This window comes from Chelonoidis abingdonii, chromosome 8 (genome assembly GCF_003597395.2).
Source record: "Chelonoidis abingdonii isolate Lonesome George chromosome 8, CheloAbing_2.0, whole genome shotgun sequence".
NCBI lineage: Eukaryota > Metazoa > Chordata > Testudines > Testudinidae > Chelonoidis > Chelonoidis abingdonii.
In genome coordinates this window covers 99413148-99438621 of record NC_133776.1, presented here as the reverse complement: position 1 = coordinate 99438621, position 25474 = coordinate 99413148, and the positions used below count along the sequence as shown (strand labels likewise).

Genomic DNA, 25474 nt, shown 5'->3' with positions numbered 1-25474 from the left:
GATTCAAAGTTCTAGGGTCAAGTCCTGGATCCATTCAAGTCAAGGTAAAACTCCCATTAACTTCAGTGGAGCCAGGATTTCACCCTTTGCATTTTAGCATCATTAAAGCATTTGATAGGGTTGAATGGAGATTCCTCGAAATGGCAATAGAAAAAACTGGAATTGAACCACATTCGGAAGGATGGAGGGCCTGTGTGCTATTTATATCATCAGAAGAATATTCAAATGGAAACAGATGAGGGAGAGAGACAGGACCCAAGCGAGTTTACTTCCATTTATATTATCTCACCATATCAGAGTAATTAATAGTGACCAAGGACCAACTCTCTCCATCTCACTGGCAAGAAGACATTTGAGGGGAAGATTCCATTTGAAACAGCATCTATGGTGGAAGGGACTTAGGAGCAGTGGATTTTTGTTGTTGTATTGCCTCCCAGCCCTTGGGTCCTCTGCAGAAATTAACAGCATTCTCTTCTGCAATGAGATATGAGCTAGGCTAATGGATAACTCCAGACTCTACTGCCATCCTATTTCCCCCTTGCAGCAAGGCTGCAGCAGAAGCTGCATTACTACAGGCTGGATCCCACCAAGCCTGCAGAGTAGCAGACAGAGAAGGACCCCAGACAAAGGTATTGAAACTCTGAGCTGCATTACCTGCTGCCCACATTCTGAGCGAAATAGATAAAAGGAGAGTGCCACAGAAAGCTACATCTCTGCCCCACCAATCCCGCTGGCCACCCTGCCCTCAAGCTCTTTCAGAGTGAGGTACAGTGCTACCAAGGCTTCTACTATTAAAGTCAATCTAAAATGATGGAGCTTTTGTCTCAAAGGAATGGAATCATTTTCTCTCTCACCTATTACCAGTATGATAGGAAGATGTGGTCACAGGAGATATGGACTCCATTCCTGACTCTGTGTCACTGGGGGAGAGACACTAAAATCTCTCTGGCTATGTCTACACCACATTTTGGAGCGAGCAGAAGCCAATCTCCCAGACTGGGTTGACAGGTTTGGTGTGCTATAAAACAGGTGTCTAGACAGCGCTTTGAAGTTGCAGCTCAGGCAGGAGTTCAAGCTCTGAAACCTAGGGCGGGGGGTGGGTTTCACAGTCTGAGCTCCAGCCAAAGTCTCAACTTGAAAGCACTGTACACACAGCTCTTTTTAGAGCACTAACGTGAGCCCTGCTAACTTAGTCTGTTAACCCAGGCTGCAAGCACGCTCCGGCTCGCTCCAAAAACACTGTGTAGACATACCCTCTGTGCTCCTTTTCTCGAAAACAAAACAAGGAAGACAATACTGCCCTTTTCTCAACCCTTTGGCCATTTAGATTGGAAGCTGTTTGGGACAAGGACTCTCTCCTACTATGCATGCATACAGTGCATGTCACAATGGGGCCTCAATCTCACTTGGGGTCCCCAGGTGCTACTTGAATACAACTAATTCAAAATGACCAATAAAATCATCGTTTCATATAAAGTCTCTCCCTAATGAGAGGAAATTTTGATGTTTGGGGGAAAGCAGGTACTTGAGCGTTGTGTGACTTGTTATAAGAAGGACTGCACTCAATTTTGAGACAAATTAAAATACAAATTCCTAAGTCTTGTAATCTTCACACTAGTTAAAAATCAAAGAATAAGTCAGCATAGGCAAAAATAAAGCAACATTAATGAAAGATTCGTTTCAATAGGGAAAAACATAGTGCTGCACATGAGAGTACAAAAAGAAACTGAAACTAGGTTATTTAAAATTTTGAATAGTATTTATACAAAAGAACCACTTTTTGTGAACCAATGAGCAAAAGATGTAGGGAGAAAAATTGATACAGAGGAATGGAAACAGATATGGAGAGAAGGCTTCTCATCTTCAAAATGTGCTGTTACAAAATAAAATGATTAGAAACTACTATTCCAGTGATGCCTTATATACCAGTTAGACTGAAAAAGACTTCAACTGCAAAGGGTGACTGCTGGAGAGAAGGTGAGGAATGCACATTTGAAGCATCAAAGAAGTTAACAATAGAGCCATTAACGAGTATGGTTGGCCAAAGAACCTCTCTCACTGTTGAGACTTTCACTGAAGTAGAAGATCAGTGACGATATTTAAACACAAACGACATTGATTGAACACAGATGTTCTGTCGCAAGTCACTGGAAGAAAAAATATTCTCCAATGGTAATATTGTGTTGCAATTTAAAAATGGGGCAATGAAGGTGCAGGAAAAGTATTTTAAACACTGAGTCCCTTTTACTGAATTTATGGGGGAGGGGAATCATTCTCCAACAATCGAGCCTGCGTATTTACACTCATATTTTTCAAAATGAAAAAGAAATTACTGGTTTCAGAGTAGCAGCCGTGTTCGTCTGTATCCGCAAAAAGAACAGGAGTCCTTGTGGCACCTCAGAGACTAACACATTTATTTCAGCATGCACTTTCCTGGGCTACAGCCCACTTCATCGGATGCACGCAGTGGAAAATACAGTAGGTGTGAGGAACCGATGTGTCATACACAAAGTAAAACTATTTCCCCATGTTTATTTTTCCTCCCTATGGTTCCTCACACCTTCTTATCAACTGCTAGATATGGAGCATCTTGATTACCACTACAAAAAGCCTTTTTTCCTCTCCTGCTGGTAACAGCTCACCCCAACTGATCACTCTCGTTATAGTGTGTATGGATGCGCGCAGTGGAGAATACAGTAGGAAGATATATATAAAAAAACCATGAAACAATGGGTGTTACCATACACAGTGACTGAAGGGGAAAAAAACCCTGAAAATCCTTTTTAAAAGGTGAAGGGGTTGGAAGTGAAACCTATTCAGAAACTGAGGGACAACATCGAAGTAGGAAGCTGTCTATGAACCCTGGATCCCTCTACAGTTAGGGAGTTTGCTGAGAAACAGTTCAAGTCAATAGAAAAGGGATTTTTCTCCCATTTGAAAGGGCACATCCTGAAGATGCATCTTTATGTTTATGGTCCGTGTAGCTTGTATGTGTTTGCTTCCCTTGCTACTTCATCTTCGAACCCGTGATTTTTTTCCTATTAAATAGACTTCTTGTTTATTTTTATCCCAAGCAGGTCCCTGGTGTGCAAACTGTCTGGAGTCTGTGTGCCTGTCATAAACAGATAGTAGGAGTTAATAGAACAGAAGTACTTTATATCTCTTTTGACTGTAAAGGCTTAACAAGTTCAGTAAGCCTGGCTGTCACCTGATCAGAGAACCAATCAGGGGACAGGATACTTTCAGATCTGGAGGGAGGGAAGTTTTGAATTGTGCTGTTTGTTTTTGGTGTTCACTCCGGGGGCTCAGAGGGACCAGACGTTGCAAACCAGTTTTCTTCCAATCTCTCCGATACAGGCTCTTATAAGTTCAGAACAGTGAGTACTAGTGATAAGGTGAGTTAGCCTTATATTTGTTTTCTTTATTGCAATGTGCATTTGGTGGAAGAGTTCAAATGTTATTTTGCTGAGGATTTTATTTGTACTTGTTATACTTAGCTGGGAAGAGTATCCCAGTGTCTGTGCTGAAGACCAGTGTATAATCCATCTTAATTTACCAAAGATATTTTTACTGTTTTTCTCTCTTTAATTAAAGTTTCTTGTTTAGAACCTGGTTGTTTATTTTCTTTTCTGTGTGAGACCCCAGGGGCGGGGTCTGGATTCACCGGAATTGGGGGGGAGAAAGGCTTATCTCTGTCTCTGAGCAGGATTACTTTCTTCTCTCGAAGAAGGTCTGGAGGGGATAAGAGAGGGAGGGGGAAGTGAGATTTTCTCTCTGTTTTAAGATTTCAAGGTTTGAATCACAGTGATCTTCCAGGGTAATCAGGGAGGAAGCCTGGGAGAGGCAACGGTGGGGGAAAGGGTTTACTTACCTTGTGTTAAGATCCAGAGGGTCTGGGTCTTGGGGGGTCCCTGGGCAAGGTTTTGGGGGGACCTGAGTGTACCAGGCACTGGAATTTCTGGTTGATGGCAGCACTACAGGTTCTAAGCTGGTGATTAAGCTTAGAGGAATTCATGCTGGTACCCCATCTTTTGGACGCTAAGGTTCAGAGTGGGGAATTATACCATGACAGTGCCAAAGCAAGCAGACTGGTTTCACACCTTCATGGGTGACCAACCAGAGAGGAAAAGTCTGTGTGTCTGGTCATTAGGAACTCAGGATGATGGGTTTGGGGAGACTTGGAACTGAAAGGGCCATTGGGGTCACCCTGCCAGGACTAAGGAGGCTGGTGGAAGCTAGGATGAGAGCTTTATGGTTATGGGCTGGCTCCTGATGTCAGGGCTGGGAATCATAGCAGAATAGTATTAAAGTACCCAAGGTTACTGGACAGGTGGTGACAGAACCCCTTACTGGTGTGGATGATCCCAAAACATCACAGACAGCTACAGGTCACACAATTTGCCCTAATCTTTAAGGCAAAGTTCTCTCTTTATCACTTTTCTGTTTCTCAAATGCCAACGACGAAATATTACAAAATAGCCAGAATGTTTTGATTTTAAAAAGCCATGATAATACCGTTGATGAGTAATGCTTCAGAGGAAATGCTTGAACAGGGACTGGATAGGGGTCAGGAGACTTGGGGCTTTTCTCAACGCTGACGTGTGTGACCTTGGGAACGTCACTTTGCCTCTCTCTTACCGTGTTTCCTCTCCCATCTTTGCTCACCTTCTTTATTTACTGTATAAACTCTCCGGAGTGGGGAGTATTTCTTAACATGTCTATGTATAGAGCCTAGCCCAACTGGGTTCTGATCTCAGCTGAGGGCTCTAAGGCACTGCCATAACATACCTAATAAATAATTAACTATCGTGGATCAGTGTTCACGTCACACTCCCTGTCACTAACTGGCCTGGGCCGAGGAAGCTAATGATCCAACCAGTGGACCAAATTCGGTGATGACTCCTGAGGCACGTTGTGCATATGCTAAGAAAAATGATCCTCATGTAGATCATAAATTAATTGCCTTACATAGTCAAATTACTGAATATTACCTTGGACAACTTGTTTATATTGGTATATAGATACTTGTTAAAGAAAAAAGTTTAATTTCATCATTTAAATGAACATCGGGCCAAACATCCATGGACCTTTATTTCCCAGGATTTGGCTTTTTAGTTTAGTTTTTGGAACATTTGTTATTTCATAATAAGGGCTTAAGAGAGGAGTTTTTAAGTGAGTCTAATAAGGAAGTTAAGTGCCCAACTCCCTTTCAATTTCAACGGGATCTGAGCGACTAATTTCCTTAGGCTCCTGCAAAATGACAGCCAAAATCTGTGTCAGCTGCGGCTCCACGTATATGGATGAGATTGCTAACCAAGAAAGGGGAATAAAACCATGGGCGGGAGTTGTAGGCCGAGCTGGATGAGCAAGCAACTCAGAGAGGGGATTAGGAAAAAGCAGAAAGCTTACAGGGAGTGGAAGAAAGGCGGGATTAGCAAGGGAAGCTACCTTAGTGAGGTCAGATAGAGATAAAGTGAGGAAGGCTAAAAGCCGCGTAAGAACTGGACCTTGCAAAGGGAATCAAAACCAAATAGTAAAGGTTCTACAGCCACATAAATAAGAAGAAAACGAAGAAAGAGAAGTGGGGCCGCTATACACTGGGATGGAACGGAGGTTAAGGATAACCTCCATGCCCCAATATCTAACTAAGTACTTTGCCTCGGTCTTTATAAGGACTAGTGAGGAGTTTATGGATGATGGCAGGGATGATAATTGGGATATGTGGGATATGGAGGTGGATGATTACCACATCTGAGGTAGAGGCCAAACTTGAACACGCTTAATGGGACAAAATCGGATGGACGCCAGACAATCTCCATCCGCGGATATTAAAGGAAACTGGCGCGTGAAATGCGAAGCCGTTAGCGAGAATTTTTAAACAATCGGTAAACTCGGGGGTTGTTACCGTACGACTGTGAGAGAAATTGCTAACGTAGTTCCTATTTTAAGAAAGGGAATAAAAGTGATCCGGGTAATTATAGGCTGTTAGCTTGACGTCTGTGTTAATAGGTCTTGGAAAAATTTTAAAGGAGAAAGTAGTTAAGGACATTGAGTGTCAATGGTAATTGGGACGAATTGCAACATGGATTTACTAAAAGGTAGATCGTGCCAAACCACCTGATCTCCTTCTTTGAGAAGGTGACGGATTTACTTAGACAAAGGAAATGCGGTAGATCTTAATTTTACCTCGATTTCAGTAAGGCGTTTGACACGGTTCCGCATGGGGAACTGTTAGTTAAATTGGAAAAGATGGGGATGAATGTGAAAGTTGAAGGTGGATAAGGAACTGGTTAAAGGGGAGACTCCAGCGGTTCGTACTGAAGGTGAACTGTCAGCTGGAAGGAGGTTACTACGGAGTCCCTCAAGGATCGGTTTTTGGGACCGATCTTATTTTAACTATTTATTACTGACCTTGGCACAAAGAGCGGGAATGTGTTAATAAAGTTTGCGGATGACACGAAAGCTGGGGGGTATTGCTAACACGGAGAAGGACCGGGATACTATTCAGGGAAGATCTGGACCACCTTGTACACTGAGTAATAGTAATAGGATGAAATATATAGTGAAAAGTGCAAAGTCATGCACTTAGGGATTAATAATAAGAATTTTAGATATACGTGGGACGCATCAGTTGGAAACGACGGGGAGGAGAAGGACCTTGGGGTATTGGTTGATAGCAGGATGACTATGAGCCGCCAATGTGATATGGCTGTTAAAAAGCAAATGCGGTTTTAGGATGCATCGGCGAGGTATTTCCAGCAAGGAGAGGAGGTGTTAGTGCCGTTATATACGGCGCTGGTGAGACCCCACCTGGATATTGTGTGCAGTTCTGGTGTCCCATGTTTAAGAAGGATGAATTCAAACTGGAACAGGTTCAGAGACGGGCTACTAGGATGATCCGAGGAATGGAAAATCTGCCTTATGAAAGAGACTCAAAGAGCTTGGCTTGTTTAGCCTGGCCAAAAGAAGGCTCCGGGGGGATATGCTTGCTCCTATATAATATATCAGGGGGATTAACGTTAGGGAGGGAGAGGAATTATTTAAGTTAGTACTAATGTAGGCACGAGGACGAATGGGTACAAACTGGATATTAGGAAGTTTAGACTTGAAATTAGACGAAGGTTTCTAACCATTAGGGACTGGTGAAGTTCTGGAACAGCCTTCCGAGGGAAGTAGTGGGGGCAAAAGACTTATCTGGCTTTAAGACTAAGCTTGATAAGTATATGGAGGGGATGTTATGATGGGATATAGTTTAATTTGGGCAATTGATTTTGGATTATCGGCAGATAAGTCTGCTCAATGGTCTTGATTGAGGGGATGTTGGATGGGGATGGGAACTGAGTTACTGCAGAGAATTCTTTCTTGGGCTGGCTGGTGAGTCTTGCCCACATGCTCAGGGTTAGTTTAGCTGATCGCCATATTGGGTCGGGAAGGAATTTCCTCCAGGCGGATTGGCAGGGCCCTGGAAGTTTTTCGCCTTCCTCTGGCAGCGTGGGGCATGGGTCGCTTGCTGGTGGATTCCCTGCAGCTTGAGGTCTTCAAATCTCAATTTTGAGGTTTCAATAACTCAGTCATGGTTGGGGTTGTTATAAATGTGTATGGGTAGGGTTTTGTGGCCTGCCTTGTGCAGGAGGTCAGACTAGATGATCATATTGGTCCCTTCTGACCTATGAGTCTATGATATAGAAAATAAATACGCTCATATGTTTTAATAGGTTCTTGCCCTTTTCCCATGTAACCCTACTTTCACTTAGAATTTAGCATGGCAGGCCGTCTGGTGGGACAGTGCGGGGGAAGTGCACGCTGTGTCTTTCAGGATAAATACCATGCAACCAATCCCAGCCAAACCAGCTTGAGCCTCAAAAAATTAATGTAGAAAAACTGCATTGGCTTGTCTACACAGACAGTGGAGAAAATATTGCACCCATTCTCATGCAACCTTTTTCACAACTGAAATAAAAACTGGAAGAAACTTGAAGGCCCCAAAACTTCAAAGAGCTCAAGAATTTTCAATAACTCACAGCTCTACTTATAACTATATTGTGCTTATGAAGCTAAAACATTCCATACAGTAGCAGAGGCCAACATAAACTTAAATATGACAGGGATCTTTGTCCCATCTATTGATCACATGGGAGACTTCTAAATAATATGTTATTTACCCATTAATCGGAGACTCAAGCAAAAACTTGAGAGGTGGTAATCTCCTAAGCATTTAACACCGATATAGTAATTTTACATCAGCCCATAAATTCTAGTTTACTTCTCCAACCTACACTTAGCCTTTCACAGCTCAGAACAAAATTAACAAAGCTGAACGTTTTAAGATGACAGAAACTTTTACCGTGTTTGGGATAGAATAAAGGAGATTTCGATCTTGGTGGGTTTTCTGGTCGAGGGGTTACTAACTGAACAGGCCGCACATGTTTATCCACAAGCTTTCTGAAGCAAGTCTGCTGATTCTCAAACATACTTCGAACGTTTTCAAGCTTGATCCAGACTGCCTGTATCTGGGCCTGCAGAGAGTAAGACAACGGTAAGAAAATTACTATTATTATTTGTCATTATAACAGAGACAATACAAAGGCTGGTGATATTGCAACTGTGTTGTAATTGTATTATTTTTTTTTTTTAAAAGAGGAGAATTTGGTATCTTACCTTTATTTCAGGTGTTAAAACAGATTCAAAGTCACAGCACAGGACTTGAGGATCATAGCTTAAGTACGGCAAAGAACTTTCAAGAAATTTGTCTATATCCTGAAGAGCTTTCTGAGCACCTTCTTTAGACTGGAATTTATCCATTGGCTGATTAGCTAGAAGATTAGCCCCTTCATCACAGCACTCGAGGGCCTGATAAAAGTGTAACACAAATGAGGAGTAAACAGATCAGTGAGTTGAAACCACCAGTTAACCAATATATAAATGAAAAACATTTATTACCGATGAATTTAGCATTCACTTAATCTGCTTTTCAATTTGGAGAAAACCAGAAAGCTAATTAGCTTTATGAGAAGTTCAGTCAACTTTCTTGCATTCTGAAAATAGGGAAGTAGGGCCTTAAATTTCTGGAGAATGGCTAACATTGCCAGCCAAATTCTGCTCTCAGCTACACTGGTGCAAAATCACTGGTACACTACTGACATAGAAGTAGAATTTGGTACACAACTCCTCCCATATTATTTATCTTGCTCTGAAAGGAAACGTGGCAAAATGAACAAGATCAGCCATTAATGTGTTTAGTGACTAATTAATTGGGCTCAACAGAGTTTGAGTTGTGATGAATAGCTGACATGATTGTGTGCATATTTTTATAACCGGGTACTTAATACCAATAGTTTACAGTTTTATACCTATAATATTATATAACTAACATCTGAAAGTTATAAGCATGCCACTCAATTACCATAATTAAACTGTGGAACTCATTGCCACAACGTGATATTGCAATGACCGAGAACAGAATAGGGTTTTTAAAAGGATCAGACTCCTATATAGTCAATGAGACAGTCCAGAATTACTTTAATAAGCACTTAGAAAACAACAGCAGAAACCAATCTCTAATTGAGGGATTAGGTAGAAACTTTTGTTTTGGGCAAGTTATTCCACAGCGGCCCACTTCATGTCCCTTTCTCTGAAGAATCTAGTACTGGCTGCTGTCTCAGAGAAGATACTGGACTAGATGGGCCACTGATCGGATCTGGCAAAGGCCTATATTCCTATATAATCCTGTGCCCAGTCACATTAGTGCTATACTGAAGTGGAGTGGATGGAGAAAACACAGGTTTCCTTGATAAAAAACATGGCAGATATTGAGTCAGGATTGGATGGTCACAAGTTTGCTTCTTCATTGACTCAAGTTCATTTCAGTTGTGTCTTCTAGCCTAATTGCCATGATTATCTCTGAAACTTCAATGCTAATTAAGATATTAACGAGCATTGTAGCTATAGGACTCCATTTGCATGCAAGCAAACGGAAGCTTTATTTACCCACCAAACCATAATCTTATTTTATAATCAATTATGCTGCTTCTCCTCAAATTACTGAGAAAGAGAGAGAGAGAGAGAGAGAGCGAGCGCACGAGCGAGCTGGGGTATTTCATCAGGTGTTCTCTCTATTGCAGTGGGTCAAAGCCTCAAAGAGGAAAGCTAACATGTTAGGTTGCATCACTAACACAAGCATGAGTACCAACAAGACTTATGTCATATGAACATTGCTTCTCTGGTGCTGGCCCCTTGAACTGACTCAATTTTATGGCCATGGAACCCTCGCAAGAATAAATGGGGTGACTTTTGGCATCATTCTTATTTCTCAGGTGGGCAACTGCTATCCCAAGGCGCACTTAAGTGGTGGTTCCACCGAATTGTATCTTGTCTTCTTTTTCAACATGACTTTGAAGCCATTGCAATGGTTAGTGAGGAAGCAAAGGTTACATTTTTTTCAGTATGCAGAAAATAAATACAAACCCAATTCTGTATCTCTCTTACTCTCTCTCATCTGATCCTGCCAATGCCGTCAAGTGTCCCATCCAGAATTTGGTATTGACGGTGGCACGGATGAGGCCTAGCTAGCTGCATTTCAATCTGGGTACGAGTGAGAGGATATCTGTAGGCTGAGGACTGTATCTGCCCATTTAACTGAGGGTGTGTGCCTGTCTTTTTTTACTGGAGTCTGGGAGGACTGTTTGAGCCCTGGGACACTGATGGCTGATCACAAAGAAACAGTAGCAAGGAAGGCCGCTGTGATGGATATAACAATATCCTGGACAAACCTTATGGAATGACATTAAACCTTACTGAATCAAGATTACTGCCTCTGGGGTCCGCTCTATTGAAAATGTAAATGTTTGCGGACTATTGTAGGATTGTATGGAACCTCTTAAGGACGAAAAAGGCTTAAGGCAGTTTCTGGGAGTTAACGTGAATTCCCCCATTTTGGTGGGGGAAAGGCCCAGGTTTCTTGGTGTTTACGTACACTTCAGGGCCATTCTGTTTGAGCAGGTATTTGAAGAGGGAGAGGTGGGACTTTGTAGCATTTGTGGATGTGGAAATCTAGCAATTCCTGTGAAGCAATATAACTGTTTGGGCTCTCTGGATTCTGGGTGATGGATGTACAAAAACATGAGATCACCAGTTTCCTCTCCTGTGACTACAACTAGATTCATAGTTTGTTCTACAGGTAAATAGACTGTGATGCTGGCAGACCAGGTGCCAGCTCATGCCAAGGCCCCAGGACTCACTGAACACTGAAAAATGCAGAGCTGGAAACCAGTCTGGCTTACCTGTGGTCTCGTATAGTTAAAACAGATATTAGTGTTACAAGAAAGAGTTCAGAATTTATGGTATGAGTGTAGGATGCTGCATGTATTAATCCTACTTAAAATCTCTGTATCCCATGTCATAAGGTAATGCTGAAATGTTTGCTCTGTAACTATAAAAATGTTTGCTAAGACCATAAACCCCCAGAGTCAGGAGAGAAGCATTATCCAGTGTGAAATCCGCGTTTATCACAAGAGGTGTTATCTCCTGCCCATCAGGAGCGACTACTCAATCCAGTGGGCCATTGTGGAACAAAGACTTATTAGTTTGCTTCCCCCACATCCCTGAACAGGACAGGTGCCCAAGGCCTCATCCCATCACAGCTTGAATGCTGGTGGAAGGGAATAAAAATTCCTTTGCTGCTTGAACTCTGAGAAGAAAGGATTTCTACGCATAAGCAAGAAGTCCCCAAATGTTTAGCTTGGGTTAGCCCTAAAGGATATACAGAGTCTGCTTACTTTAGAAGTTGCTATTTCCTGTGGAAACCCGGTTAATTCATTTGTGTGCGCGCTTACCCGCTTTAACCTTGTAAATAATTCTCATTTCTTTCCTTCAGTTAATATATCCCTACTTTACTATAAGATTGGCTACAAGCATTGGCTCTGGTGTGAGATCTAAATGCAAATCAGCCTGGGGTAAGTGACTGGTCCTTTAGTACTACGGGTAGCCAGAATATCTTGTGGTTTTGGCATAAAATGATCGCTTATCACAGAATCAAGCTTGCCTGGGAGACAAGATAGATCGGAAGGCACAAGGGAACAGTCTGTGACTTCATGTTAAGGCTGTGCAGTGCCGGAGGAATTTACACTGTTACTGGGCTGATGAACTCACAACCACTTGCTTCCTAACAGTCTGCCCTGAGGTTGGTATTCTCACTCGTGAGCCACTCCAGACAGCGCGACATGGACCATCCGAAACAACACTAAGCACCACATGGGGAATGATTAGAGGGGGCTGCACAGGGGAGACTCGAGTACAACCAGACCCACTTGGGCGTACCACAGGGCATGAACCTGGGACCTTCAACCCTAAAATCATATGCCTGAGCTAACCATGGTAGCAGATGTGTTAACACCTCATGTGACACAGCCACTACAGGAGGACAATGAGGCAATGAGCAGAATATCATCACTGCAAGACGTGCATTGCAAGCCGGATACTTGCAGCCAGGATGTCCAGTCTGCAGGAGATCCACACAGAGAGGTTAAACAGCCACTTCTCAGTGCATCATAGTTCTGACTGTTACCTGCTGCAGGCGGGTGTGCAGATCTAAGGTCATCCGGAGTCGTACGTGCTTCCTCTTGATCTCCTCCGACAGGACGTCAGAATGGTGCCGCAGCTCATTGCACTGCTGGCAGATTAAGCTGAGCGCATAATGATGATTTGCTGCTAGCTGGTGCCCATGTAACATCACCACCTGGGCTTTCCCTACCAAGTCCTTTCATAAAGGCAAAGCAACAGAGGAGATTATACACTTGTTTGGATCATGCCATCAAGATGAAACATGAAAACATTTCTCAGTAATAACTTGTACCTAACAATTTCATCTGATTTCACCTACCAAATCCATACCAGTTGAAACGGGTAAAAGAGGTTTAGCATGCAGCATCCACCTCTGAAAACAGGGCATCCGCAACTGGGGATGGGCCGCTTTTAATGTGTTGGTACCATTGGAAAGGAAAAGCAACAATCACCACCACAACCTGGCTGGCCTACGAGTGCATGGCCAGAGATGCCTAGGATATTGGTTCCATCATTTCCAGAAATATTGCCCTCAAAAGCGGTTAACAGCCAGCTTTGGCTTGTTCTCCAGACGATAATGTGGGAAGAAGAATTAACCACTTTGTTCTTCGTCAAGCTTGGTAGCTATGCCAACGCGACTGTTCTGCCGCCTCCCATGTGGGCTCTACCCAGAGACCCCTTCCCCAACATTCCCTGTCTACTACGACTCATTTTATTCCTTCAAGCTTCAGCTTAAGAACATCCCTTCTTTCAAATGGCCCACAAGCCCAAGGCCTTTCCACACAGTCGTATTAACCGAGAGTTAGGCACCCACTTCTCCTACACACCTTTGAAAATCCCACCCTATATATATATGTACGTAGCCATGCATGCCTATCACACACATTATATATCACCATACAAAAAGCATGCAGTCGGCAAGACTCCCAGAAAACTCCACCTCTCCCATCCTTCTCCTCTTTGTCACATTTCCTACTCTTCACCTATATGTTGCCCACTTAGATGGCCAACACTTTAAGCCGGGGACTTGTCTTGCCTCTTCACTGGTAAGTGAGCACCTATGGAACATGGGTTACCAAATAATGGCATTTATTAAATAAATAACTCTTCTTCCAGATCTGCAGCCCCCTGGTCTTCTCTATGGACAGACTTATCTGTGCTGGATTTTGTGGTGGTTCAGTGATTTTTGTCTAGGAGAACCAAATTCATTGCCCTAGAGTTTTCAATGTGCTCTGAATGAAGTTCCGCAGAGGTGAAAGACTAGTGAAATCAACACCTGCTTGTAGCCACCTACTGATGAGTTACAAGAAAGTCAGGCCATTTCAGAGAGGTAGTTCTGGCGCTCTCAGAAAGCACCTATAGTATTTCATTGGTACACCTAGCATTTGAAAGATTATCTCACCTGAGCCATTCCATCTAAATTACCCAAGTCTTTGAGCCTTTGTTTCACTTGAGCCACACTATCTCCAGTATCAGGCAGTTCTGCTTGTTGGCCCATTAAAAATGCAATGGCACTCTGCAGCTAAAAATAAGAAGATGACAATTGCAAAAGGATACGAGTTAAAAGCAAAAAATTACTCTCAAGCCGAAAGCTCATCCCGTTATAGTTAAGGTTGCTAAGTGAGACATCTCAAACTGCAAGAACATCAGAGTTAAAAAAAAAAAAATCCTGGAAATCATAAGTTATGTCTATCTAATGGCAGGTCTACACCTAAGACTCTGAGTCAGCACAGCTGCACCAAGGGAAGATGCTCCAGCAGCGATGGTGGAGCTTCTCCCATTGGCACAATTAACCCACCTCCCCGAGAGGCGGTAGCTATGTCAGTGGGAGAAACTCTCCTGCCAACATAGCACTAGCTACACGGAGATTAGGTCGCTCAGGAGCATGGCCTCGGTATGATACACTATCATCCCTTTTTGCTTCAAGCGGCAAAGTTTGGAGCCCTGAGAGTGTTCCAGTTTGGAGACAGAATTGACCAGTCTGGTATTTTCTGTGATGCCATCTTGTTTATTTACAAGGGATGTACAAAACCCTATTTCTCCGAACGCAGGAGGAACTAAAACTGAAAGGAGATATTTTCTTTGCTTACAGCTCCAGTTCTCTTCAGTCAGCACAGGATCCAGAAGCCCCCTTTCTGGCTTCTTCTGGGTTCTGGGCTTGTCCAGGCTCTCTCCCAGTCTGTCTTACTTCAGCTTGTCTTGTCCCTCTCTCTCTGGTGCTTGCAAGCACGCACACAAAAATGTTCTACCAATCAAAGCCCCAGCCCCTGCATTTTAAAACCCTTGCGTTACAGGATTCAGCTTCTACTCAGCATTGCCATGTGCCTGTTGTTTTGGGTGCTACTGTCATTGTTTCGGCACTACTGTCACTGTTTCAGCCACCTGATTACAATGGTTTTTTCCATTTATTCTGAATGGAAGGCAGCAACCATGGCTGTGCCTGACAGGACAATAGTATAGTGCCTGAAATCTCTTTTCAGGATTCCCATGTGTGTGGAGGGAAGGATCAGTCTTCTCATACCTCTTGAAAACTTTGCTCAAACTTCAACAGTTGTAAATACTGCTCCATTTTTAGTTGATGTTTTTCCCAGAAGCCATCAAAAGCAGTTTCCATCTCATGCAACTGAGCAAGTAACCTGAACAAGAATGAAAAAGGACAAGACAAAAAAGAGTTGACCAATACAGGACTATGAGAGACGGGACCACACGACAAAGTTCTGACCCAGAGTCCACTCTACTTTGTAGCATTTTGAATCTGGGCTTTCAGTTCAGAGACCAACTCTGATGATAACTCATTAGATGTGTATCTAAATGACTGCGTGCAGATCTCAAAAGAACCTTACAATCATCATTAAGGCTGACAATATCCATGCGAGGTAGATATACAACTGCTTCTATTTTATCCTTCTAATTAATGCTGCCTAAGGGACTTGCCACTGAGGATGCTAAGCCCCTTCCTCCCATTTTACGATGGGGAAACAGAATCACAGCAAGGTTAAATCACTTGCAAAAGCAAGTCAGTGGTACAGATAGGAACAGAACCCATGACAGTATCATTGTATCTTTCCCTGTATTGACCACGGCTGCCATGGAAAGCTTAATACATGCATGGCTTAATACATTTAAAGTCTTATTTTAGTCTATCTTGAGAGTTCCCATTCCAAATAAAACAAGTAGCACGTTGCACTCACCGATTCACAGTTTCCCAGCCTCCAGGTCTGTCATGGCGTTGTTTCTGACTACATTTGTTGGCATCAGGCTCTTCTAAACTACTTAACAGCACGTTTCCTTCTTTTGTTACTACTGTAATATCTCCCTGCATAAATGTAGGACACTACTGGTTAGTTTATTCTCAGACACTGTCAGGCAGTTCATTTCTCTGAGTCTCCGTGTCCCCGTCTGTAAAATGGGGATGTTAGCACCTACTATACCTACCTGGCATGGGAGTAATGCTTTAACAGTGTTGGATGGGAAAGCACAATAAAAAAGTGTTATTATCTCGTGGTTAATAAAGATTATAGAGAGCGAGATATTAGATAGACTAGGCATAAACAACTGGTGTACTGAATTGATATTGCTCCAGTTAGTACGTTGCATTTTTCAGTCAAGGTCAACATCACAGGAAGAACAAACATCCACACACTACGTGCTGGCTGTGCACTAAACCTGAGACTGCGATCGTATGACTGCATGCACCACAGTCTCTACAATCAAAGGTTTGCCAGTGTTTTCATTATAAACTCATTGGAAGTGAATTCAAACTAAAAAATTGGCAGTTGAGTTTCAGTAGAAAAATTTCACTCTACATCAGGTTCAGCCTCAGAAAGAGTGTTTTCTTTGTTTATTTTCACATGGCAAGCAAGTTTGGAGCAGGGTTGGTGATGCTAAGAGAACAGAAAAACTGCTGTGGGTGTTGAACTGGGCAGAAAGACGCATCTCAGGAAGCAAAAGAGAAAGTGGAAGATGGGCTAATCAACATGGGGAAACTGTCTGGCAGAACTTCACAGGGATAATTAAACGGCTATAACTATGCTGGTATAACTGCCCATGTGGACACACTAGTCTGAAATAGAAGGGACTTTCGCTATTGCAAGGTTAACAATGGTGGGCTCCAGCAGACCAAGTGGGGAGCAGAACATCCAAGAGCTAAGGGTCTCTCACCCGGCATGCTCTGCGGGCAACTTCTTTACGTGTGGCATGAGCATGCATTGCAGTGGGTTTCTCCTGTTTATCAATATTACTTCTCTGATCAGTGGAGTAATGTTCCCAGCAAAGTTGTGGGGGACACAGACCTTCCTACTGCTACAAACCCTCCTCATCCCCCTACAGTGCAAATGCCTCCTTCTTCCTATGCCCTGCTACCAACACGGGTCTCAGTACCTCACACTCCTCAATCATTCACTCACTGGCACTTCCCCAGATACTAGCTTCACTCCCTCTCCTACCAGATCCCACAAATCCCTTCCCCCCTCTTCCCCCCCCACCTGTCCTCCCCCCAAAAACCCTCATCTTCCCCTCTCACAAGACCCATCCCTGAGCCTGCATCTCCCCACAGCCAAGATTGAGCCACTCAAGTCTAGGTCCATCACCACACTGCTCCCCTCAGTCGGTCACTCCCCACAATTCCCCGCCCCAGGGACCCCCTCTTCCATCTTGTGCCCTTTGAAGGCTGCTCCCGGCTGATTCCTCCTTCCCCTCAGCTCCAAAGACATGAAGGTGGACAAGGGCCAGGGCTTGTCAGCCTGCCAACCCTTCTGCTCTGCATACTGAGCCTGTTGCGGGGCAGGCAGGATGGGGGCTGCAGCTCCAGAAATCAGCTTCTGGTCTCCCCAAGAGAGCAACCCCTAGTGGCAGAGGCAAGGAAAGAGTGCCAAGCTGCACTGAGCAATGAACTCAGACAGCTACCTTCTCCCCACCATCCTGCTGCATCCCTCTCTGCCCTCCCCTCCACGGAGGGGCTGAAATTGGAAGTGGCACGGAGAGGGAAGAAAGAACAGGGTTTTCCAGCCAAGTTAGAGGTCGGGAGGAGATTCTTCCCTCCCCTTCCTCTTAAAATGATACCCACGTCTATTAGAGTGGCACTGCCGACCCGGTACACACCTAGACCTTAGGTCAACGACCTAGCGACATCGCTCGATGCCATGAAAACCTTCATGCCCTGTATTAGGTCACTCTAACCCCCCACCGTTGACACAGCTTGGTCAACGTGTTGCTGCAGCACTCGTAGCATAGACATACTCCCACCCTGACACTGGGGCTTCATTGCTCCAGGGGCTGTACGTACACAAAGGGCAAGATAGTCCCTGCCTCAAAAAGCTTCCAGGGTAAAGTTTTAAATCACTAGGCTCAGTAACTACGGGCACACAAGGTTCTGCCACAGTAGAGTTATGTACCAGGCCCATTTACCTTCTACCCCTTCTAGCTATCACCCAATTATTCCACCAAAGGCATTTGGTTGGGAATATCGCAACATGCAACTTCCCTCTGAAGGCCAAGTCTTGTCCAAGAAAGCGCCTTTCATAGCTGTGACTGGCCCTCGTCTTGCCTGCTTGCCGTGGCAACGCACAGTCCCATCTGGTACTGTCAGGCCAACCCGTGTGGCTGTGTTTGTTGATTAGTGGTGTGGCAAATTGCCGGTACTGTTCTGCTGGGTCTCGCGCTTTCTCTTCTCTGGGGTAGGTTCAGGGCGATATTGCTTGCCTCTGAACCAGTTCTTAAACACTCCCCTAGTGTCCTTGGAGGAGGGGAGTGGAGAGGGAGGGACCTGGGCCCGCCCTCTACTCCAGGTCCCAACCCAGGGGCCCTGGGGTTGTGGTGAACCACTTGACTAGCGGTTTCTTCCCCTGGGTTACTTCCCTCTCATACAAACCCGTCAGCTGTGAAGGGCTTCACTCAGCCTCTTCTTCTCTACAATTGCCTGCGGCCCCCTTACTATGGTTCTGTGGGTCTCTCTATAATCACGTCATTGCACTCTTCTCTCATATACTTCCTATTCTTCTCGTATCTAATTATCTCTTTCTCTTCTGCAACTGCGCGAGCTGTCTTCAATCCACCTTTCTCTTCCTTCAATCTTACTTACATCCGTCGCGAAGCAGGTTTTATATCCCATGCCGGAGTCAGGTGCTCTAAATAATGGAGGTCAGACGTGCCGCTAATATGGCCAACAGCCCGTTCTACGTTAACACATAAGCAAACTTTCCTCTCCTTGGCAGAATAAGCCCACCTGCCTAACACTCTAATGCACTGCCCAGGCCAATCGCGTATCACATATCCCCCCTCCTCCGCTCAACACCAAGGTCCCGCTTGGAGTTATAGTCAGGTTTAGGGGTGGTTGGGCTACTTCGGGTCTGCCCTATGACAGAGAGGTACATGTGTTTAGCGGTCGTAGGCCCATCAGCTGTTGCCTCGCGCGGGTGTCTGGATCTCAGCCCTATATGCACTGGACCGAAAATGATGACCACAGTGTTGCCAAAGAGAGGCAACCCACCGCATCACCTGCTGCCGCGTTTCAATTTTCCTGTTCCTATGCATTCCACTGGAGGCCGGGGCGTGATCAAGCACTAAGTGCTAAATTGCCGCTGCCACTCATAAGGAGATAGTACCGGGAAGCTCAAATCCCATTTATTGCCAAACATTTCTTTCCACAACCGCGTATTTTGTTGCCCTGGGAGAGCTCTCGCTGAGTACACAGATTGGGGTCTCCTCCTCTCCGCACCACTGAAAGGATGGACACCGAGAGTCCCCACCCCCGGGTCTCCGGTCGCCGAGAGTGACGTCCTTCTCGACGTCGGGGCACCCCCACCCCTGAGGTACCCGATGGCAGCATTAGGCTGTGTCATCCGCAAAATCTGCAAATGTCTGCCCTCCTGCGCTATCTGTCTCACTTCACTATCTCGGGGCCCCGAAGCTTTTATCAGGATCCGTCAATGGCCCCTCTCTTTGTGGCAAATGAGGGATAATCTCCGATATACCAACTAAAACCCAAAAATCATGCTGCTGACCCTGCTTCTTGCGGATTGTCGAAGGCCATCTTGTTGCCTCACCTTGGCATTGGGCTTCAACCACCCTCCTCCTACGACTATTGCCCGAGTATTCGGCCTCAGCTAGTCTATCATCACTTCGAGATTAGCGGTGAGACAGCCTTGCAAGCATCCCCGCTCCACTTGTCAGCGTGTTCTCCCAATCAGGGCTATGTTATATTTAACACATTTGTAACCCTAGAATAGGTCGGACAGGCATTAGCCTTGGCGATGGGTCTGTTCATTAACTTCCCTATCCCAGCTCCTTTTAGGACATTGGCAGCGGCCCCATGGGGCTCCGAAAGGGGAGGAAGTGGTACTGGAAACAGCCATGAGTGTGAGAAAAAGCGCAGCTTTTCCCTGCATCTCTTGGCCAGGGTATGTTGCCAATATCCTTGGTCAAGATCTAGGGGCTGGTTCCCCGCGTATTGACCTGCCTAGCAGCTGATCTGAACAACCGCTCCCAGACCTCGTCAACTACATCGCCGTGGGTCTACCGACAGGGTAAGCATCGAATGGACACCTTATTCTAATTGCTTGGAAGTCGTTACAAAACCCTCATGGGGGCCCATCAGCTTAGGACTAGTACGAATCGGTGCCTTGACTTGGACACTGGCTGTGTATTCCTCAATGACCTGAGATTCCAGCAGTCTATGTTAGCACTATTCCCATCCCTGAATTTCTTCCCTGTTAGCTCCGGATAGTTCCGAATGGCTATCGTTCACCCTTTACTCTTCCGGGAGCTGTGACAAGTACTGAGGTGTGACAGATAGCCGGGCGATTCGAACCTCGGTGTTACTTATAGAAATTATCGTCCTGTTTCTGTGAGATCAATCAAATGACTTCCATCGCATTTGTCTGGTGTTAACTCAGAAATATCATTTACCTGCTCTGTTGGGCCGTTGCCTGAGGCACGAAGATCCTTCTGAGTGACCAGACAACGCCTCCTCTGTACACGGCATGGGCGTTATTCGATTGAACGATTGAGGTGGTCTCTTGCTTTGGCTTACGCTCGGCGTCTGAAGTAGTCTAACCTTTATAATTCACGTTCTTCCAATGGCTATCTCTCCACTCTCTCATACGTCCGTGCCAACATGGCTAGATTTGCATTCTGTGATTTGTCGACCAGCCCTGCTATCATATCCGGATCCTCCTTGCGTGGGCTCTCCGTTGGTCTGGGTTCCCGGCACCCCCCAGGGCTTTTGCTCTGTGTGCGTCTGGGCTGGGTGACTGTCTTCGGTTCTGTCTTGGCTCGCTGGGGCGAGTCAGCCTGAGTGGCCCGGCGGGGCGTCGGTCTTTCCCTCGGCTGTTCTTCTTTCCCCTCACCGTACGGCCACGCTGGTTTCGGGCTTGGCGAGGCTGCCGTCCCGTCCACTGTGCGCAGCTTGGTTCCTGGCCTTCTGGGCTCCCTGTTCGCCCTGTCATGTGGGCACTCACCGGGCCGCACTCATCCCAGCATACGCCTGTTCTCTGTTGGGTGTTCGGATTTTTTCACACACGCGTACCCTCCAAGGGTGGACACGCCGTGCCACGACTTGTCAGCTCTGCCGCGGCTTCTTTCTGATCCAGACGACTTTCGAGGTGTACTGCTGGCACTCTCGACACCATTGCTGGACAATTTTTTCACTGCTCTCATGAGGCAAGTGTCAGGGAGCTGTCACAGCAAGGTCTGGACGGGAGGTTGCCGTCTGTCCTCTGGCATCTGCGGCTTGCTGTCTCAGCAGGCGCCCATTGGCCTGGAGCAGTGACTGATGCGGCGTGATCCGGCAGGTGCGCCTGGCAGGAGTGATTATGCTGCGCGGCACTGCCGGAATACGGCGAAATGGCAGTAACAAGGCGAATAGCCACTGGCGAGCCCGGAGGGGCTGTCTCTACAATACGAATTTGCTTTTAGTGACTTCATAAGGTTATGCGGTTTTTAAGATACATTTTATGGTTTATTGTGGAGTAGCTGAACAATGGTATCCAGTTAGAACTATTTATATTGTATAATATGCAACATGTTTGAGAAGATCTAATCTTGCTGAGGGTGAAAAATCTATGGTCTGTTATTCAACCCCTGGCTGCAAAGCTCCAAATCAGGAATGTCCATTTCAAGTTAATCAAGTAGGAATTTTGGGGTAGTGTTCTAACCGTGCTAACGCCACTGCTACACGAATCTCCTGTACTTCGCCAACAGCCCCATCGTCACTCAGCATAGGCCCCACACCCCACACAACCTCAGTGCCAGCCTGTACATGCGACTGTTCTGTGATTATGTTTGTCTATGCAGAAATCATTCTGGGATTAGAGATAGGAGTTGGAGTTGCGGGCACGGAGGGTTTCTTATGCATTGTGGTATGCATTTATCGTGATTAGAACAACGACAGGGAACCTTGGATAGATAAACTAAACACAACTTCTTATGAGGTCTAGATGGAAAAGGGGTGCGCTAACATGCTTCTAGCACAGGGTGGTTGGGCTTTACCCCACCTACATGAGACTGACAGCAGTGTAAAAATTTCAGAGAACCGATTATTTTGAGGTAAGGGGGTATGTATATCACTTAATGTAAGACAAGAGCCCTAATATATCGAACACGATTGGACCTTCCCCATTCCTTCCTTGGCTATGTTATAGTATCGCTGACTTAAATTCATTATTTGGGAGGAAAATCTATCAGAGTGGCTTGATTGTGAGTATTGACTTCTTTCTGGATAGTGCTGTGTGCATGTGTCAGAGGCTATGGGAGCTTGCACATATTGACGTGATCTTTTTTCAAGCAAAATCTACTGTTTCAGTGGATGATGCTGAGAATCTCAATTGATAGGAACTGTATAGGCAGGTATGGCGCTAGCTGTACGGAACCAAAGGGTGAAATTAAGGATAACAGTTGTTAGTCTTCACTCCGATGAGCGCCAGAGAGAATTATTCACACATGAGGCGTTAAGTTTTGAAAAGAGAGGCTTATAATGTGTCAGTGTGACATAGCTACCTTATAGTAAGATGATGCCTTCCAGGCTAAGAGCCCGGTTTCACTCATTGCAACTTCAAAGGGATGATCTTTTTATTTCAGCAGTGGATTGACACTAAAAACCATGATCTAGTCTACTGTCCCATCAATTCAGTGATGCACTCATAACATTGCTTTTGTTAATGCTGAGAAAACATATATTCATTAGTACAGTCAGTAGCTGTTTCCAGGATGAATGAGAGACAGCCTAGCATCTAAATTGCATACGACGTCTTGATGTGGACAGACAAGCAGGAGGGAGGAAAGGTCTATCTTTGAGCTTTTCTTTGATGTATTCTTTAGTTTATAGTTTTTTTGTGCTGTTTATATTGTTACTATGGACTTCATGGACACCAAGATCCTGTGCATTAACAACTGAATTGTAGAATTAAGCGTATAATTCATGTATGATTCTTTCAATTCATCAGATTTTGATGGTATTGTTTTTTTTTTCCTGATACCCCTGTTAAAACTGTTCTGCTGCAAGCATGCTGTTTATTTGACCCAGGTTACCAGGGGATGAATTCTGAGGAACAAGAAGGCCTTCAAAGTTCTCCCTTTCTCAGGCTCAGTTTGGTCTGTACAGAGTACAAATGTAGACAGAAGGTGACATAGAATAGCAAGGGCTGGAGGATCGTAAACGAATATAATAATATTCTAATATAAAGGTGACACGCCTTCATTGAAATATTTCATAGATACCCTGCGACTCAACTCTGCAGGAGAACAGCACATTCTTCCTAAGAGATTGACAGACAATTTTTTTTCATGGGGATTTGGGTGGGTAGAGTTGGGGTTATAGGAAACTTCTGTACGGATTTCTTTCTTTCGGTTGTTCAGGACTCTTGAGCCAAGGTGGAAGGCACTGGAGTGTACTAGCTAGGGAGACCCAGAGTAAAGACAGATGAAAGAGATGAGGAAAGTAAGGCCAGAAATACAAAATGGGTGAGCATGCTTGCTTCTGGGATCAGAGGAGAAAATACGTTTTAGGGAGACAGAATCAACTGTAACATAATTTTCTAACTGATGGTCAGAGATATTATAAGCTTGTTACTGACGGGTACTGCGGAAAAGGGATTTGGGAGTTATCCGGATTTAAAACTAATATCAAGTCAACAGTGTGTAACAACGTTGGCAAAAAAGTGAACATTATTTCTGGGTATATTACTAGATGGCCCTACCTGGTCAGACACAAAGGTCATCTCCCAGTTATCCTTTTCTTTGAACAGTGCCAGTGCAGGTGCTACAGAGGGGTGACAGAGCAGCGTAATACCAAAGTGGATCGCAGTCTGTCCGCTGATTCCCTAGCTTCTGGAAAACAGAGGCTAGGGGATAACCATTCCTACTATCCTGGTATTAGCCATGATTGCAGGAGTTTTGGTATGCAGACACAGAAATCTGTCATTTCACCTGCTCAGACAAAGGCATTGTGGAGTATTGTGTTTCAGGCTTGGGTGCCACATTTTTGGAAAATATGGGGAATCAAATTGGAGAAGTCGAAAGAGAGCATAAAAATTGATTAAAGGTTCTGAGACACATGAATAAGGTTGAGTTTGTCTTAGGATAATGGAAAGTTCACGGATTCAGTGATTTTTTGGGACCTCTGTAACTTCTGGAAGAAGCTGGTGTATGCTGAGCTGGGGCTACCTAAGCACCTCAGGAAGCTCCTGGGCCAGCACACTGGCTCTGGCCTGGGACACGTCTTGGGCAGCATGCCCCCTTCCCAAACCAGGCACAGAGTTTGGTGTAGGAGGGGTTCAGAGCTGGGGCAGGGGTTGGGGTGGCAGGAGGGGGTGAGGGCTCTAGGTGGGCGCTTACTTGGGGCACCCTGGAATGTGGCTATATGTCTGGCTCCTAGGTGGAGGCGTGGTGAGCGGTCTGCGTGCTGCCTCTGGCCCAAAGGTGCTATCCCTGCAGCTCCCACTGGCTGTGATTCTTTTCCGAGCCATGGAGCTGTGGAGCAACTCTTGGTCAGGGGCGACGCAAAGCCCCCTGGTGCACTGTCACCTGGGAATGTTGCAACTTCCGGGACATGCAGAGCGGTAGGGAGCATGCCAGCTCTGCCATAATCTACCTCCCCACCACCGCAGTGGGGGTCCCAGCATGCGATCGCAACCATTGCACTAGCAGGGTCTGGGGCGCTGCCCCTGCCAGACAGTGCACCTGGGCAGCCCCCTAGAGCAACCTGTGGCATCCTTGGCCGTGCCTAGAGACAAAGATTTTAGTCAGGGTTATAGTAATAAGTCATGGCAGATCAGGGGCGTTAAATTTTTTGTTATGCCATATGACTGGTCTGGTGACTTTTACTAAAATACTGGTGACTAAAATCGTTAGCCTTAAACATGACCCATGAGTAAAGATGAAAAATTTGGATTCAGAGACTGAGGGGGAAGCAGGTGATACAGTTTTTCAAGTATGTAGAAGAGGGTTGTTACGCAGGAGAGGGTGAAAGTTGTTCTTGTTAACGCGCTGAGGACGAGGACAATGACGCAATGGCTTGAAATTGCAGCAAGGGAGGTTTAGATTGACAGTTAGGCAGACTTCTGTGCGGTAGTTTATAGGCCTAGGAACAGGTTAGACAAGCACCTGTCAGGACTGGTCTAGTTCAGGGTTCTCTACAGACTGGAGTCGGACTCTCTGGGGTATCATGCGATTCATTACTATGAGGGGTGTGCGAGCTGTTTTAGCCTCACACTCAAACCCACTTTGCCTCAGATTTTTTAATGGTGGTTTATAAATTAAAAACACTTTTAATATAATTTTAAGGGGGGAGGGTTGACTAGAGCTTGGCTATGTGAAGAGGGTCACAGTAGCAAAAGTATTGAGACGCACTGGGAGTTATTACATGTTTGCCTTTAGTGCAGGGGACTTAGTGTCTATTGAGGTCCTTCCAGTCCTACACTTC

General features: G+C 45.1%; 1 protein-coding gene across 1 annotated transcript in view; it reads right to left on the bottom strand.

Annotated features, from left to right (window-relative positions):
* Positions 1-25474, bottom strand: part of MCF2 (MCF.2 cell line derived transforming sequence) — a 99313-nt gene that overhangs the window by 30824 nt on the left and 43015 nt on the right. Inside the window, exons 8-13 of the mRNA XM_032773203.2 lie at positions 15750-15874; positions 15080-15194; positions 13961-14080; positions 12563-12754; positions 8659-8850; positions 8345-8516 (exon numbers count right to left, since the gene is read on the bottom strand). Of these exons, the coding sequence (XP_032629094.2) occupies positions 8345-8516; positions 8659-8850; positions 12563-12754; positions 13961-14080; positions 15080-15194; positions 15750-15874 (916 nt within the window). The remainder of the gene's footprint in view (positions 1-8344; positions 8517-8658; positions 8851-12562; positions 12755-13960; positions 14081-15079; positions 15195-15749; positions 15875-25474) is intronic.